Genomic DNA, 17,590 nt, shown 5'->3' with positions numbered 1-17,590 from the left:
ATAAAGAATGTGCAACAACATAGTGTATCATAACCCTGGACAAGTGCCAAAATCCTGCCCCACCACCCCTGCCTCTCGCTGTGCCCGTCACGAGGATGTCAGGGCTCTGCAGGACAAAGTGGTTCAAACCCAAATTTCGATGCATTTTAAAGGCAGAGGAAAGATTTTGTCACTCACAGCCTGCGTTTGCAACACAACAGGCAAAAGGGAAATCTTTTATCCCATTTCCATCCCTCTGTGCCACAAAAAACCCCCACCAAAATAGCTAAATGGCATCAAATGCCTGGGAATTTCAAAGTTTGTTGCAAGGAACCATTGCCCAGCTCTGGTGAATTTGGTTTAGGTGCAAACCTGTAGATGCACTTAAACATGCAGATGACTTTTCAAAGTTGATTCCTGTGTATTAAAGACACAGTGCAGCAACGTCCCAGCCTGGCTGGAGTTTCACCGTCAAAGTCTTACCTGATGCAGATGCACGTGCCATTGCAGAGCCAACGCCAAGGTGGAATTAGTCCTCCAAACCCTGTTGAGCAAGAAACCAGGGAAAAAAAGAAATCCTTTCTCCCCACTCGACACTCCTTGGATAAGTCACTTGAGATTTATGCCTGCGAATCGTTACCGCCACCCCATAAAAGGGATATTAAGAAATCATCTTCACAGCCTCACAAAGAGCCATTTGCTGGATGTCCAGGCATAACTGCAGGAGGGGAGGTGACAGAAAATAGCTGGAACGCCAGCGTTGTCACTCCGACACCTTCACCTGCACCCAGTGGCAGGGGGGCATTAACCGCAGCCCTCCCTGCCACGAGCAAGGTGCTGCGAGGAGGTTTGCACAGCGCTGGCTGCACAGCAGTGTTACGGAAAGTCTGAGGACTCCCATTTTCTCCAGGGTTTCTTAGAATGGAAGAACCTAGCCCAGAACAGCATTCTGAAACAGCAACAACAACAAGTGTTTTATTTATATATTTCATTTTTAATTAAAAAATAAAGGTTATCTTAATACATCTCTTGCAGCCTTTGGGCAAAATGCACCCTTAACAAGACTTTATGAAACATGATGCACATCTATTCTTGGCACACATCTTAAACAAACGTGAACTTTCTGCAGCAACTTCTTAAATCCATCATTCTCCCAAAACCCTGAAAACATTTAAATGTTCTTTAAAAAAAACCCTACAAAATTAGAAGTGGGCCCAAAGCAAAAAAAAATCCCAGATCCAAGCATCCCAAAGCTTTTGGAGCAGACTCAAATCCAAACCCTCATCTCGTATGAAGTTTTATCCTGGATCACTGCAAATTCACAGACACGGCACCCAAACAACCAAGACAGATGAAATCTGAACGCTGACCCGGGTACGGAATCTCACTTCAGCAGCTTTCATCTTTGCGTTGGGCCAAAGCAAATCTACGGGTCTGAGCTCCTTCCTAAAGCTCTTTAGGTTGGGCCCATCGCTAACAGAAATAAGTGCTGGTTACAGGAGGGAACGGTGCTGTCAGAGCTCCCCATTTCTTAGCCCTCCCCGATCCGCGACCAGACCAAGCCCTCCGTCCGTGTGCACTACTTTAAGGGCAAGGATAAAGCCAAGCGAGCACACTGAACCCTCCGGCACAGCCATATCGCTACGCATCTGCCTCCCGCCGCCTGCAAGGAGCCCTGCACTTCTCCTTCACTTGCCAGGAGCTGCCACGGGTTTTCAGACGCGGTTTTCTCTGGAAAGACGCTGAGGCCTCTGCCGCGATCCGTGGGAAGGCTCGCACACCGCCGGAGGGACGGGTCGTCACCGCTCCCACGGGATGTCCTTGTTCCACCGTGGCCCGTGATGGCTGATTCCCAAAGGCACAAAGTGACCAATCTTTAGACTTATACACGAGGTCTACATATATATATATATATTTATATATATATGTACACACGCACAATTACATACATATTTAAATATATATATACACATATATATATATTTGGTTTTGGTTTTTCTCTTTTATCTATTTTTTGCTTTTCTTTTTCCCTCCTTTCTTTCCCTTTTAACTTAATGGTGTAGTCTCCTCTGAGGAGGGCTCTGGTATATGTTCTGGAGACTTCTCTGTCTCCAAAGTGACTTCTGGCTTCTCCTCTGCCAGTTTAGGCTCCTCCGGGGCTTGAGATCCCTCCAGCTCCTGACTCTGAGCCTGGCTGTTCATTTTCTCTTCCGCTTCAATCTCCTCCGAGGTGGGAATGGAGTTTTTCTTTGGACGGCCTTTGGGCTTTGTTGGAGCTTCCTGTCCACCCTTGAGCACCTGGAGCAAAGAGACGAACCATCAGGATCAATCCGAACTCCGCTGCTGTGAGACATCCTTTAGAGAAGGATGAAACTCGGCTTTGACCTCAGCTTGGTCGCCACTGGTCACCATTTCAGCCTCACAGAAGTGCCCCGCATTCACGGAGGACATCCACGTTCACCCATTTTATCACGTAAATGAAATTAAATGCCATCGTTAGCAGCAAGGACGCCCAGAGCTGCGGAGGTCTCCTAAGTCAGTCCCTACAGGAGGCCCAAGGGCAACCCAGGCACACAGTCCTCAACACTACAGAGAAGATTCCACGCAGAATTCAGTTCCTATCCTGAGTGTTTGCTTTAGTCTAAGCCCAAGTAAGAACAGTCATAAATCTTCGCTAAGATTCCCTCTGACTGCCTTTCCTCCAGCCTCTTTGCCTTCTGGAATAGCCTTTTTGGTTGGTCAGTGTGTTGGTTTTGGTGGTTGTTTTGTCTTGCGGTGGGGGTTTTTTGTACCACCGGTATTGAAATGCATGAGACCCCTCCCACCTGAGCAGAAGGTGGGAGTCAGCAAGACAGGTCTGTTCCTGCATTTAATTCCCTCTCCCTTCACACCACCACTGCAGCAACAAGCTACTTCCAACCAAAGACCGGTATCCAAGCTAATCCCAAATTTGTTTTAAGTGGCAGTAACTTCTGCAGCTGTCACATGCATTCCAAGATACAGTCTAGAACTGCATCTCACCTCCCAGATCAGAATACATAAACATCTCCACCGGAGAATGTCACAACATCGTGGTTCCCACCAGGATTTACTGGACAGTTGTCCCTTCTAAAAGCATTTTAACTGGAAAAGGGCCATGAAGCTAAAGGGGTGAAAGGAAGATATGAAAAGCAACGATGAATGATGCTAGCTCTCAAAACTGCATTGGTTTCCATAGAGCGATACAACCTTTTTTGTCTATGCACATAACTAATCCCACAAGCATCAGGATCACAGGAATGCCAAAAACGCAGAGGGAGATATTTTGGTTCTTCCCTCTGTTCTGTTCTCATTTCTTTCATCTCTTTGCTTTGTATTCTTCCTACTGCCTATGGTCCCCTCTAGCCCACCACACACTGCAGTATGAATGTTTTATAAAAAGATATGTCTCTATGAAAAGTTATCCAGAATAAAACAACAAAAAAACCCAGTTGTATAAATAGTCACAGGTCACTGACACTACGTTCCGCTTCCAAATCTGTTCTTTCGAAATCAGTTTTTAAGGACCACAGGGAAATGGTAACGAACCCACTTACCATTTTCTTCCACTTCATCCTACGGTTCTGGTACCATGTCTTCACCTGGAGCTGAGTCAGCCCCAGCGACTGGGCTAAGTCAAGCCTGGGAAACCAAACAGACATCGAAATAATTTTACAGAGGACAAGTAGCGCTCAGATGCTAGGCGCAGTCAATGTAACACTGTAAGAGCATACAACAGTGGAACCGTGAGAAAAGATGGCTATTTGTCTCTCTAACAGGTTGTTTTGAGAAAAGGTCAGACAAAAGTGGTAAATACCATGAATTTAGGATGTGAAGATATATGCTGTTATGGAAGAAGAAAGGATATTTAAGTGTTTGCAGGCTATCTGTTCTCTTTTCTCCTCTGTGACCTAGCAGTTGCCGAAGTTTGCCTGCCCCCTCTGAAACACAAGCCTGCTGCGCTCCGACGGCTGATGCTCCACGTTTGTCTATGAAGGAGGGAACTACTGGCACGACACATCCCTGAAAAACAGGTCTACGGGGTCTGAAGCCAACACATTAGAACCAAGACACCCAGCACCAGTTGAAAGTGCTGCTCTTTGCATCGCATTTCATCTCCACTACCTACATCATGGGAATAATACTACTTTCCCATTTCTCATGGAGTAGTAGTACATCCAAACCTATTAATTTCTTATGCATTCTGCTATTATAGGCAATTTAGGCTTATAAACGAATTTATTATTTGCGTGTTTAGCTTAAGGGTATATGTGGCAGACAGCCCATAATCCTGATTCATCCTCCACAAATCTCCAACCTATGCAAGTTCATCTGATACCATTCATTATTTCTATATTAAAACCCAGGATATGAAGCAAATGCAGCTCAGAGTAACTCTTTATCCTTCCCCACAGGTGACAGCACCACACATCTGGCAGTTTTGTAATGGAGTTGCACAACGGACAGTTGGAAATCCTCAACAACGCTGGGCAAGTGCCCCACGGAGTCACACAAGTCCTGCAGGTGGGACAGCTCAACCTCAGAGTCACATTCCAAGGTGTTCTGGATTGTGTGAACTTTTTGGCAAATATTTCCCTGCCTTTGGATGGGGAAACATATTTGTCAAGGCCAAGTTCTTCATAATAAAAACTTTTGTTTCAGCTGGGCTCCTGGGCAATCAGACTCACTCTTCCATTTACAAACACCTATGTACCTCACACCAGCTCTTTGTGCTCAAGCTGACACTCATGGATTCATGCTTTTCCCACACTTTGGATTCACATTAAATCTACGGGCTTGGTCTGCCTGCTGCCTATGCCACTACATAACGCCTGAGAGATACCCCACTGACTTAAAGATACCATCACTGTTATTTGAAAAGCAGAACCTGGCAGAGGCATTATCCTGTCGTACTGCACTCTCTTTCTACTAACAAACCAAGTGCTGCCCTGGTTGCCCTCCTGGTGGTACAATCTTCTGTCCAGGCCAAAAGCTGCAGAGGCAAAGGCAGATCACAATCCACTGCTTTGCCATCATGTTTCCAGCCATGAGCTGACAGAGAGAAACACTGCTTGACTAACTCTTCGCGCCTTAGCGCACATGTCTTACCACACTTTGATTACCTGCAACCAGTTCCCATCTCTTGCCACACACATCAGCGTAACCAGCATTGCCTGGAAACTGGAGGAAACAAACAGAGGGGAAGTGGTACACGGACAGGAGTCGCTCAGCCTCTAACATGTACAAAGCCAAGGAACAGTCATACAATAAAATTAATTAACAGCCTCAAGTGCTTCATCAACAGCGTCAGCCATCTGGTTATGTGAAGCTGCGAGGAGTCAGTACAGGCGCGTTAGGAACTCTAAAACTGTACGAGACAGCCTGACCACGTCCATGAAATTTGGTCTAGTTGCAATCCTTGGCTTTGGTGACAGGCAGCACGAGCAGAGCATGTCTGTCTTGCACACTAATTTAAATACTGGGACACTGCCATCTGTGGGCTTCAGGGTCTGGCGTACCTTTCAAACCCTCTCTAGGTTTACAAACTTCACAGGAACTGGACAGGTCTTTTCCCTGTAATTTAAATTTGCAGAATAGGATTCAAAGCCTTTAAAAAAAAAGCTAAAGCCTCTCCTTAGTTTGGTTTTTCCATTCCATGCCAAGTAGTCCCTAAGAACTTGCCTTTTCCTTCAACAAAGACAAGGTCCTTACCTGTGCTCTCATGAGGGCAAGGCAGCCTTCAGCTCTCTGCAACCCTGGTTCTGTTTTCCCAGCTCACGGACCGGCCACCACCTTCCCACCGAACTGCTACCCAAGTTTGCTAGGTGAAAGCTAGTTCAGCAGCCAGCTGAAGCTATAGCCAACCTCTCAGCTGCCACGGAGACACAGCCATCCACCACCAGATCCCAGGAGGAGACAGGCTCCACCTTTTTCGAGCGTGCAGCAGGAATGGCAAAAAGACAGAGCGCCTTCTGCTCTGTACCTTGCCTATCTCTGAGCCTGGACGCCTGCCGGCTAGCACACACGTGGCGTTTCCATTGATGTAATCTGTTCAGGTCACCTTCGATCCCAGGCAAAGTTAGCCTTGAAACTGAATCTGGTCATCTGCCCGTGTCCTTGGCCAACAGCAGAGGCATCCCCGCGGAGCCAGAAGGCAGCACCCTACAGCCGGGGAGCGTTTGGTACGGGAATGGCTGAGCGGGGCTAGAGCAGCCCATCTGATCAGTCCTCCTAGTGCAAGAGACCGACCTACCTGTCAGGGGTAGAGAGATACTTCTGCTTCTGGAATTTCTTCTCCAAGCCCATCAGCTGCAGCTCAGTGAAGATGGTCCTACTCCGTCGGGGCTTTTTTAACCGAGGTGCGGGCTGCTCTGCCTCTGACTCGCTGCTGGCATGGGTCTCGCTGGCAGGCGTCTCTGCGCTCGCAGTCCCCGAGGAAGTCTGGGCTGGCAGCACACGGGAGCTGGTGGCAGCTGGGATGAGGTGAGGGACCACGGAGGGCTGCCTGGTGATGACGGAGATGAGAGGATATGCCCTCAGAGAAGGGGACCCTGGCAGGGAAGGAAACAGAGGTGGATAAAGGCCAGTTCAGTGGCAATAAGGTCAAGTAATGGGAGCACTGGAGAGAGCAGGGAGATGGAATACCCTTCCTGGCTCTGCCATTCACTTGTTAAATGACCACCAGCAAGTCAACTCCCCTCTCTGGACCAGTTTCTCCACCAAACTGCATAGCTGTCCTGGGGCTGGCAGTCCTGATGCACATTTCACCAGCACAGGGGAAGGAAGGTCTGCATTTCCATTGTCTATTTTTCTTTTAAGGAGCCATTATAACACATACCATCGAAATAATTGGTCTAATTAGATTAGACTCCAAGCAAACGATGAAATCTGTCCCCGTTCGTGCAACTCTGCTTTGCTATGGACACTAGGACAGGGTTCAGCTGACAGAGTCACCCACAGACAACGGAGTTCAAGTCACAATTCATCTCATCCTCTAGCAAGTAACTGAGCCAGATGAATCACACCTTCATCCTCCGCTGTCTACACGGACTCCATTGACCGTGCAGGCAGACGAGGGTGAACAGACTGGAAGCAGAGTTCTCCACCGACACTTAACTCTACATCTTACACCTATCAGTTGGTACCAGCCTTAAAAATACACCAGCAGCTCTGCTCCAGTCCTTTCAAGTCAGGGCCAGTCCGGGCCAGGGAAATGGGACCACACGTGGGAAACGTAAGTTTGCTGCAAGACAGACTCTCTACAACTTTGCAAACCACCTGCACGGACTTGGACAAATTACTTTCTTGCTCTGTACCTCAGTTTACCTCATTTGCAGAATTGAAACAATCCTCCTTACCTACTTCACTGGTGGTAAAACATGGATTAAAGTTTAATGTACAGAAAGTATTCCGAGATCTTTAGATAAATGGTGCCATGGAAAGGAACATATTACACCAGCAGGCCTGATTGTGAAACTCTTCTTATGAATCACCGCTAATGAAAATAATGATCTGCAGACTTCAATGAGTCTATTTCGGTGAGTAACTCCTCACAGTGGAAGAAAGGAGCTGCCAGCCTGTCCTGCTGATGACCTGTACTCTTTACCCTCCTCCTCTGAGCAAAGGGTTGCGATCACATACATCAGGTCCAGGTAAGCTGGAGCGCACAGGGTACACCAAAGAATGGTGCAGCTCGTTGATTGTCACTTCTCTCCACAACCACTGCAAATTGTGCAAAATCCAGTCACTTACACAGCAAGCTTGGAAAACTATTGCCAAACCACTGTAAATCTCAACAGACTGGGATTTAAGCAAGACGGACTACAGACCAGGGTTTAGACAGACTGGAACTTAAGCCTTGCTTTCTTCTCCACATCTCTGCAACACTAAAAATCAAAATACTTCCATTAAATTTAAATTATTCCACTTCAGCCACCAAGGAGATACTTGAGAGACGAGATCAGAATTGCCAAGCCAACCTTTAGCTCGTGTAAAGCGTTATCTACCTTTTCTTTCCGTGGATTTTCTTCCAGCTGAAGACCACGCTGATCTACAGCACCACCGAGTAACCTGGCAGAAATCCTGCCTTGATTTACAACCTCAGTGGCCATTCAAAGACCATAAATTAGGACAGAGTGCACTGTCCTTTGCTGTACACTACTAATCCTGCCCTCACTGATATTTATGCACCCACTGACACCAGGCAGCTACAGTAGGCAGCTGGTAAAACAGATCCTGCTCCTGTATCTGCCTCACCAGTGCCCGCTACAGTTTCTGCTACCACGGGACAGCCAAAGCAATGCCAGCCCACCAACGGACCCTACGAGTTCCCCTGTTCCAGCCCAATTTGCCCAAAAGAATCAGCCCCTCTTCCCTTCCTGAAGGGCACCTCCACTGCAAGAGTCCTACGCAGGAGCCCTGAAGCCACCTCCACCACTGAAGATGCTCCTGGGAGAGCAATGAGGTGCACTGACGGTCCTCACCTGGCAGCAGTCCTGGCACTTAATCCATCCACACAACTGCTCCTCTACATCACAGCTCTTGTCCACAGACGCTTTAAGAGACCTCACGGATCCCATTCAATGCTCCGAATGAGGAGACCAAACACTGTCCCCCCAGTTTACACACCGTAAAGAGTGGACCCACGTACCTCTGCCTTGCTGTTAGGGGGTCCTGGTTCCAACCTTCCTGTCACAGAGCTCCTGCTCCCCTGCAGGTTCATTCTCGGAGCCTTATCTCATAGCCTGAAACCCCATTCCTGGCCTTGCACATGGATGGCTTTTGGCACCAGATCACTGGTTAATTGATACTTTTACCCTTGCACCCCTGTATATTTCCAGCAGGCCTCTCCATAAACCACAAGATTACTTAAGGAGTCATAAATCACCAGAGCTCAGAAACCCCTGCAAGGCTCCAAGTGACTGAAACCTCTGGACAAAAGCATTTTTACAAGGAACCCTCTTCAAGGGAGGTCAGCAAAAGGTATTTGGTATCAGAGCAATCAGGGATATTTGCTTTCCCATATGGCCCAGTAGCAGCATGTGGGACTGCTTGGAGTGGGGGGAAGCTAGGTGCAATGGTCCCAGAGCTTAAGATCTGCCTCCATCAAACAGAGGAAAGTAGTCTCTTTAGGCTATTTTTCTAATAATCTGGTAGGATCAGGAATAAAAGAACTGATTTCCTCCTTCCAAGATCAGCAGCGAGAACCTAGCTGTTTTTGCAGGGTAAAACAGTGGTTGCTTATTAGAGAAGCAGATGACATTGGAGATGTTCAGGTCCATGTCTTCAAGTGCTGAGCACCTGAATGAGGGGATACGTTTTCCAAAATGTTCAGCAGCCAGCAGCTGTGACCTGGCCAAATGCTCAGAAAAGCTCAGCACATGCTTATTTTTGGTGCCCACGTCAGGACACTTATTTACTTACGGCACTTCTGAAACCGCTGCTCTACTTCTGTGCGAGTAGTGGTTTGCAACTGCTGAGCTGCTTCGAGCTCCAGGTGGTGAACAGATTTGTGAGGCTGTTGACACCAAGTGTCCTATATTTGTTTATCATTTCTGCTCATAAGAGAAGCTTTTGCTTATGGTTTGACACCAACAGTTGCCACAGTGCTTTTAGAAACCATCGTAAATAACGAAAGCATCTGCTGATGTTCAGCCCAGCCGTATGTAAGACTTCTCAGCTTTCCGCCCTCAGCCTGATGAGGACACAGGATGGTTAGGGCATAGAGTAAGGACAGCATTTACAGAAATACATGGGGTTCAAGGCTGCAGACATTTGGGGTGGGGTGGGGGTGGGAAATTGCTGGCCAGAAAGGGGGCGATGCTTTAGCAGTCAATGCAGATAAACCAGGAATAGCTAGCCTCTACATTGTACTAGCTAGCATCCAGACCACAAATTAAAAAGCCTAAGTTCAGTGTCCCGTTCTGGATCTAGTTATCGCAGCGCTCAAAGGCAGCTGAAGTTGAACCAATCCATTGTCTCTAGGTACACTGTTAACATGACTCCCCTTAAAGCATCTGTACAGTCCTCACCCTGACAAAGCCTTGGCTTCCAAACACTATAAAATCTGAGGCTAGATCTAAATTTCACATCCCCCAGAGTTCAAAGGTATTTCTAGACTGACATGGTATTGTAAGAACGGGAACAATTTCTTAATCTTCGACAAATTAAATGCTGGCAAGCAGCTCTTGTCTGCTCAGCACTGTTGTGACACGCTCTGTCTCCCCAAACGGGAAGGAATGGAAATGAAGCACTCCTCCTTCGCGTACCTGCCTTCCAGAACAGTTCCAGCTGAACACATGCTTTCCTGCATTGCTGTCCGAGCACCTTTTCCAATCAGGACCCACCAAAAAAAAAAGCAGCCCACATAAGCCAGACAATGAGGAATTAGTTTGCTGCCCTGCTGACACACCTCAAGCGTTCTACTGTTTCTGTCCAAAACAGCCAAGAGGCGGCACAGTCCAACAGTAAAGCCACCAGGGTTAGGACTCAGGAGGTCTCAATGCTCTCATAGGAACAACGGTCTCTTACTATGTGGTTTTATACAGAAAAGTCCCAATTTTATCTATTAGAGTCATCCTAATCACCCCAAGGTCTAGGATAGTCTCGGGCTCACTTTGTTGCTGAACACTTCTCAAATACTTGGGAAGCACGAGCCCAATCCATACTTCATACCACACACAACCGAGAGAGTGGTGCTTAAGCACCAGAAGTTTTCCTGTAGTTATTTTTTTAATGGACTTGAATAGCCTCAATTTCAAGCAGCAAGAAAATGCTTATTTCTGTCCATCTCCACAAAGCTAACATCTGGCCACTCAGTTGCTAAAACTAACCATGAGCTAAAAATAAAAAGAACATTGGATCTGTAGAGTGTTTTCTAAGGATCTGAAATCATTTTGTTTTGCTATTTAAATCCGCCGTACAGTGAATATTTGATTGGCCACGTGCACAACGCTCTGACCACGCCACCTTGAAATGAATCGCCTTACTCATGGCACGCAGGTCTAGAAGAACCCTGGACTCTAGTTTCCTAATCCCATGTAAAATACTTGTCCTAGGAATGTATCATGAGTCAATGTATCCAAAGATTATTTTTTTCCTCCCTTGTTTTGCTTTTCAGCAGCAGCACCAAGAAGGAGGGCAGAGAATTCACCCCGTTTTGTCCAGAAGGTTTCAGTCAGGAATGTCATTTTTTACCAGCCAAAACAAGCTGATAGCTCAGGTGTAACTGCAGCATGTCAGACTCCTGCTCCCTCCTACTCCAGGTGTGAACACAAGGGGAAAAGCAGCAGAGCCTGGCTCCTGGCTACGTGCACGGAATTGGGAATGCTTGCTTTTCATCAGCCTCAAGTCATCTCTGCTCATCCGCTGGGATGTTTCTATCAAACTTCTTATGACCACTGGATGCGACACAGTAGGTACACCACCACTACACCAGATCACCTTGCAAAAGCTCTAATTAAAAATAAATACTTCAAACAAATCTTTTCCCCTTCTTTTTCCTCCTCCCCCTCTCCTCCCTGGCTTACTTTCAACCCCAGCAGACACAGACTAGAAGAGAAAAGGGAAAGCACTAATTAATCGCGCTGTTTGACTGCCGGCAACGGCAGAACAGTTTTCCTCCTAGGCAAACTCAGCTAATTCTGTTTTGGAAAGAAAGAAAAAGGAAGGAAAGATTTATGGATCAGCTCCTCTTGGCAGGTCAGCCCTGCTCGGAGGCAGAATGAAATCTCACTCAGAATGGGCTGCAGTGAAAGGTAAATAATAAAAGAAAATGAACTTATGACTCAGGAAGGTCTATAAATCTGTCGTCTCCCAAGTGTCAAAACAAAAGGGAACCAAGAAGGAGCGCAGTTCAGTTAGGGAAGAACTTCATTTTGCCGAAAGAGTGGACAGCCTACTGAAAGGAAAAAGCAAGACCTGAGCGAAGCAAAGAAGGCAAAAGAAGCAAGGAAGCATTGAGAATGAGTTGAACCATACACAGTTTGATTAGCGGGGAGGGCGTTACTTCTACTTTTTCCACCACAGACCCCCAAAAGCTGAGATTTGCCAGCCATGCCATTCCCACGGATCTTGGCTGGACCTTACCACTAGAGCCAGAGCTGAGCACAGACCTGGTACAACCCAGAAACTCAACATGGCCCAGGAGCCAGATGGCTAAAGACAACAGCCAAACACCCACCATGTACCCCAGGACACAGAAACCCTCTGAGGTCAGCACGGGCTCCTTTGCCTCCTGGTTGCTCGAGCCAGCTGCAGGCTGAGCAGGGACCCCACGTGCCTCTCACACAAGGGCTGTGCTCCTTCTGCTCAGCTTCCTCAGCCAGCATGCTCCGCACGGACCTGCAGCATCTCTCACCCATCAGAAACCTGCCGATGGTAAAAGTCAGGTTAGACCTTACCCCATCTATTTTTGCTGACGTTGGATTTAGGCCTTCTCTGCTCCATCTGAGCAGCCCCCAGACATGTCCTTGCCTCCTCTTTGCTGCACCCCAGCATCCTGAGCATTGGCAAGCACGGGATCAGCGTCTCCCTGGGCGCTGCTGCCTGTCTTTCCTGGAAAGGCGACCTTCCCTCACCTGGCAGGGCTTGTCTCAGCCTACATCCAGCACTGCACTGTTGCATAGCCATGCTGACAGCTCTCTTGCTGAGTGCACCTGTCATGAAAGCAATCGTGCGGTCGGTCAAGGCAAGGCAAGCAGGCAAGAGGCAGTGGGACAAGGAGCATGCCCTTGCCAGCAGAGCTGTACCCTCGAGCTGCCAAGGTTACCATCAACCAAACACCTCCCCAGCGAGATGCCTTCTCGTCTCCTCCTCATGCTTACATCGTGTTCTTACGGGCGCTACCATACCAAGATACCTCACTTATTTGCAATTGCATTATATTATCCAATAACACACAAAAAACCTAAGCCACTGCATAAGTAGAAAAACTGCACTCATCTACTCTGCATGTTTTCCTTAAGCCCGGCTTTATGATTACCAACTCTTAGAAGGCTGCTTGCATCAGGTTCTTCCCAAGATCAACACTGTGCTCCACCACGCACCCTGATAAGGACATAAAGGCAAAAGGAAAGAGAAAACCATCACGGGTCTGTGCATGTACCAGGCAAATTCATTTCCCCTTAGGAACAAGTGCTTCGGAGAAGGTTGGAGGGAAACAACCAGGTCCTCCCAGCCCCCTTGCAAACAGCCCAAGAGCCAGTCCTTTCCTAGACACCCTGCCCACTGGAGTGCTGTCACTAACAAACACTTGAATCCCAAGTTAAAAAAGCAACCCGGGTGATGTTTACGCTATGCAGCATGGTGCTGCGCACAGATCCCTCAGCCATCTCTAGAATGGCAAGCAGCACAGCCATGCCAGGGCACGACTGCACCTGAGCTAATTATGGCCTGAAGAGAGGTGGGCTAATTAGGTTGTGAACGCTGTGTTGACAGCTTGACAGTTGTCAAGAGAGGAGTCGGTGTACTTGCACAGTGCAGCCCTTGCACACACTGACACAGATGGTCTTTCAGAGCTAGCTGCCCCTCGTGTCCTCTCGTAGTGGGCTGGAAGTCCAGGCACGGCCGCAGAGTCTTCCTCAAGCTGTCCCCTGCACGAGTCAGCTGAGCCTCAAGCCCAGAGGTGGTACCTATGTATGAATTGAAATTTTATAGCTTTCCTGTCAAACAATGCTTGGCCAGAGAGGTGTTGACCGGTAATTTGTCAGGAACCCTTTGTATCACTCAGTTCATTGATTCTCTTCTCATTCCTTCCAGTCTTACTCCTATAGAGCCTAACCCCTCTCCGAGTACTGAAACAGCTGGAAAACCTTCATGTGGTCCTCGGACCCTTTAGAAGTGCTATACCTCACCCCTATAATCACATCTTCCTGTGGCTATTACATATTAAATAGGAGTCCTGGAACTGGGAATGCTTGAGAATGCTCTTCAATGCCATTGCTCTGCTCCAGAACCTCAGCACCTAAGAGCTCGGTCACTTAACCGCAAGTTAGCACTGTTCTGGGAAAGGACGTTGGTTTTGTTGTTTCTTTTTCTGCTAGCTCTCTTTTTCTTCAGTTACGTGTGGAAACCAGTTGTAACTAAGCTAGAGCCAAAGCCTCTGCAGACGAGCAGAGCTGAAGGGCACTTCTGGGACATTTTGAAAGCTTCCAAAAATAGTCCTAAGACTCAGCCCAAATGCACAGAGCCAAAACTTCCATGGGAATCGTGAGTGTCACAGAGGCTACAGGAAAGCGGAGCAGTCAACCCTGAAAATCAACCCTGAAATCTAAGTGCAGAGCTGGATCACGAAGAGACACTGGTGGTGCTCCAAAATAGCATGCAGCGAGGTTTCTTGGAGTAAAGTCTAACCACTCCTCAGTCAAAGACTGCAGGTACAGTTCACACCATATTCTATTTCCACTTCAATTCAACAAACCCTATTAGCCTGACAGGGACCATGAGTCCTGCAAAATTAAATGCAACTCAGCCACGCAACAAAAAGCCAACTTGGGAGCAAACGGCTTCTCCCTCATGGAAGAATCCAGACCCAGCTGCTGCCCATGGCGAAATGCCCATCGGCTTCAGTGGGGCCAGGATCTCACCTCCATGTGTCCACAGGAGGAAAACAGAAAAGAAATGAAAATCAGTGCCGCTAATTTTAGCACTGATAGAACGATCCTTTTTTTTTTGGGGCATTCTGACGGAAGGTCAGTTCTTCAGGAGTCTCTACCTTCTGTGATAAGCCAAATGTGAGTGGGGGGAAAAAAAAGTGGTGTCTCATCAAATGGTAATTTTTGACAGCAGCTTCTTAGGTGGGGAAAATTAAGGCTCACGCAGGATTCCTATTTTACGTTCCCTGTTAGAGAACAGTCCCTTTTCTTTTTGAAATTTTTTGCTTTTCAGCAGCAGCACCTTGAAGTCCCTCTCTTCAATTAATTATTTTTTTTTCACGCAGTGGGTTTTCAGCTAAGTCAGCGGCAAACACTGACATCTGTAAACATTAACATTTATAATAATGAATATAAAGTATTGTAGCTAAAAGGCACTCTTTCTCAAAGCAACCCTCATCATGCAGCTACCTGTCCAGCTACCCAGGGGTGAGCGGAGCTGGACACAAGCTTCAGCTGCGGTTCTCAAGCCGTGGGGCACTTGGAGCTGTAGGTGAGTTCAGCCTGATTTCAAAGCCATGAGTGAAATTTCCTCAGCGCTTGGAGCTGTGAGATTCCGGTTTTCCGTTTCAAGCCTGTCCCCATTAGCAATTTATCAACATAATGTTTCAGTATAACTTCTACATAATAACAGTAATTAATAAGTTTGAATGCATCTGAGGCACGCATGCCGGAGGCCTTCACAAAAACAAACCAGAAAGATAATTAATCCTCACTTAATAATGACATTTGATATTTATGTTGTGCTTTTTTACATGTTTAAGGCACCATACACACCGTAAGTAATTGCTCTCGAACAAATGATGAGCCCGAGAGCCTCCCTGAATGAGAACTCGTCTCCCTCCCCGCCGCCACAGGCAGACGTGTAATACCCTGCCTTAGACAGATAATTGCCCCACATCCAGCCCTATCTTATAAACACAATCCAAAAATTCACCTCCAGCATCAGTGTCTCCATGGGTGCCAGATCCCTGCAGGATGGCACCAGGGTTCTTCTGGCAGGGTTGGCGCTAACCATTATAACGAGCCGGCTTTGTTGGAGGAGATGGGAATGCACGTTGAACACAGCGTCGGAAGAGCCGGTGGAGCTGCTCTCCCAGGGCTAGTCACCCCGCCGACGTCTCCTGCTGTCACCCGGCAGCAACGCCGAGCTGCCCAGCTTCTTCTCAATTGTCCGAAAGATTTAAGCAAGCACCTATAGACTGTTCTCCTTGCACACAGCCGCCTTTCTTCCAGGCTGTCTGTCACACAGGGGAGCATGCCAGGACCTTGTCAGATCCTCAGTGAAGGAGAAAATTTCTCTATAAGAAGATTTTTTTTTCATTTATTTATTTTAAAGACGCATTTAAAGGATCTATTTGGCCAGCGCTCAAGAAACCCTTTGTAGCAGATGTAACAGCACTCTGGCTTGACCAGTGGAGAACGAATCCGAAGAACACACGCCACTTTTCTATTCTGAATTATTCTGCTTCACATATTCCAACAGCAACTTGTGTTTTGGAATGGAGCCCCCCCCCCCCCCAGCCCAAATCCACAGTCTTCAGGCAAACTGAGCACGGCTCCGAGAGGTCCTGCTCTTTGTCTGAGGCTACAGAAACGCGATCCTGTCCAAGATTCCTCATCTTTAGCAGATGATCCCTTTAAATCCTGCTCAGTGGGAAAAGGAGGCGCCCTGAACCCAAGCAGATCTCATATCTTCTATGGGGATATGTGGGCCCAAGGCCATCCCGACTGGAAAGAGCTCCACATGGAGGGTGGGTTGGGACACAAAGCTCCATTCCAGGCCCTTCACTGTTTGGACTCAGAGGGAGTTTTAAGATCAGGCCACATTAGTCCCAGGGAAACAAACACAAACATCTCCATAAACGCCAGCACTCAGTCAGTGCAGGGAAGTTACTGGGATACAAGCCACCAGCTCATTTACCGCATCTGCGTCAAGGGATGCTGGCTCCATTAAGCCAACTTCAATTTGAAGCTCTTTCTTTTGAACTAAGTCATGTTAGATACTTCAGCCAAATGTCTCCTCCATTACCAAGGATAAGACCCGGCTCTAGAGCTCATCACCCACTGGACCCAGGCTTAGCAAGCAAAGTTGCCAAAAAGATTACAGAATCAAATAGCTAGAAGGAGTGGATTTTCAGGCAGTCTCTGGTCTTGTCTATTGGGGCTGGAGGAGAAACACTGCACCAAGATGACACAGCTCTCAGGGTGTCCAGCCTTAAGTTGCAACAAGTTTCTGCTTTGCTGCTGACAGCCAGATGACCAGACATCTTGGGACGCGGGGGAGAAACACAGCAGGCCAAATCCCATCCTCCGTCCAGATGGTGTCACTGGTCAAGGAGTGAGATTTGGACTTGGATCGAGAAACAGCTCATCAGAACTGAGAGGGTACAGTTTAATGGAAGGATAAGTCACATTCTGTTCTTTACACTGCTCCCTAAGTATCTCTTACTGGCCACCATCCAAGATACAAGTCTATATGGACTTTTAGACTGACACATTATGACCATTCTTATGTCCTTACACATTTGATAAATAAATCTGCCTTCTCTCAGGACTTCATAGTTTCTGTCCAAGTTCAAACACATAATGCCATGCGTGCATAAATCAATCAGTCCTTTACTTCCTGCTCTGTTAATTATTATCACAACATCCATAAGCAAACACCAGCCTGGGACAGCTGACTAGCCAGGCACACAAAAGCACTCTTCAGGTTTCTCAAGCCCACCCTTGTGCGAGCTCCAGCAAAAAGCTTCCCATAAATATCACCACCTCTTCCTGCTTTGAGCCTCTAAAACACCCTGGTGAGTGACACATGGGAAGAGAGAGAGTTCAATTGTTCCCAAACACCAGACTGTAAATTTTGCCTGATGGATCTTTTGGAAGACGCTTTTTTCTTCTCGGGAGAATAGTAGATCAGTGTTTAAAATACACAGACATCC

General features: G+C 47.4%; 1 protein-coding gene across 1 annotated transcript in view; it reads right to left on the bottom strand.

The window, feature by feature from the left end:
- Positions 1 to 2,004: 2,004 nt before the first annotated feature.
- BARX2 (BARX homeobox 2) overlaps positions 2,005 to 17,590 on the bottom strand; it is a 35,183-nt gene continuing 19,597 nt past the window's right edge. Inside the window, exons 2-4 of the mRNA XM_056322899.1 lie at positions 6,251 to 6,548; positions 3,555 to 3,639; positions 2,005 to 2,277 (exon numbers count right to left, since the gene is read on the bottom strand). Of these exons, the coding sequence (XP_056178874.1) occupies positions 2,026 to 2,277; positions 3,555 to 3,639; positions 6,251 to 6,548 (635 nt within the window). The 3' untranslated portion in view covers positions 2,005 to 2,025. The remainder of the gene's footprint in view (positions 2,278 to 3,554; positions 3,640 to 6,250; positions 6,549 to 17,590) is intronic.

This window comes from Falco biarmicus, chromosome 20 (genome assembly GCF_023638135.1).
Source record: "Falco biarmicus isolate bFalBia1 chromosome 20, bFalBia1.pri, whole genome shotgun sequence".
NCBI classification, from domain to species: domain Eukaryota; kingdom Metazoa; phylum Chordata; class Aves; order Falconiformes; family Falconidae; genus Falco; species Falco biarmicus.
This window is presented reverse-complemented; position numbering and strand designations above follow the sequence as displayed.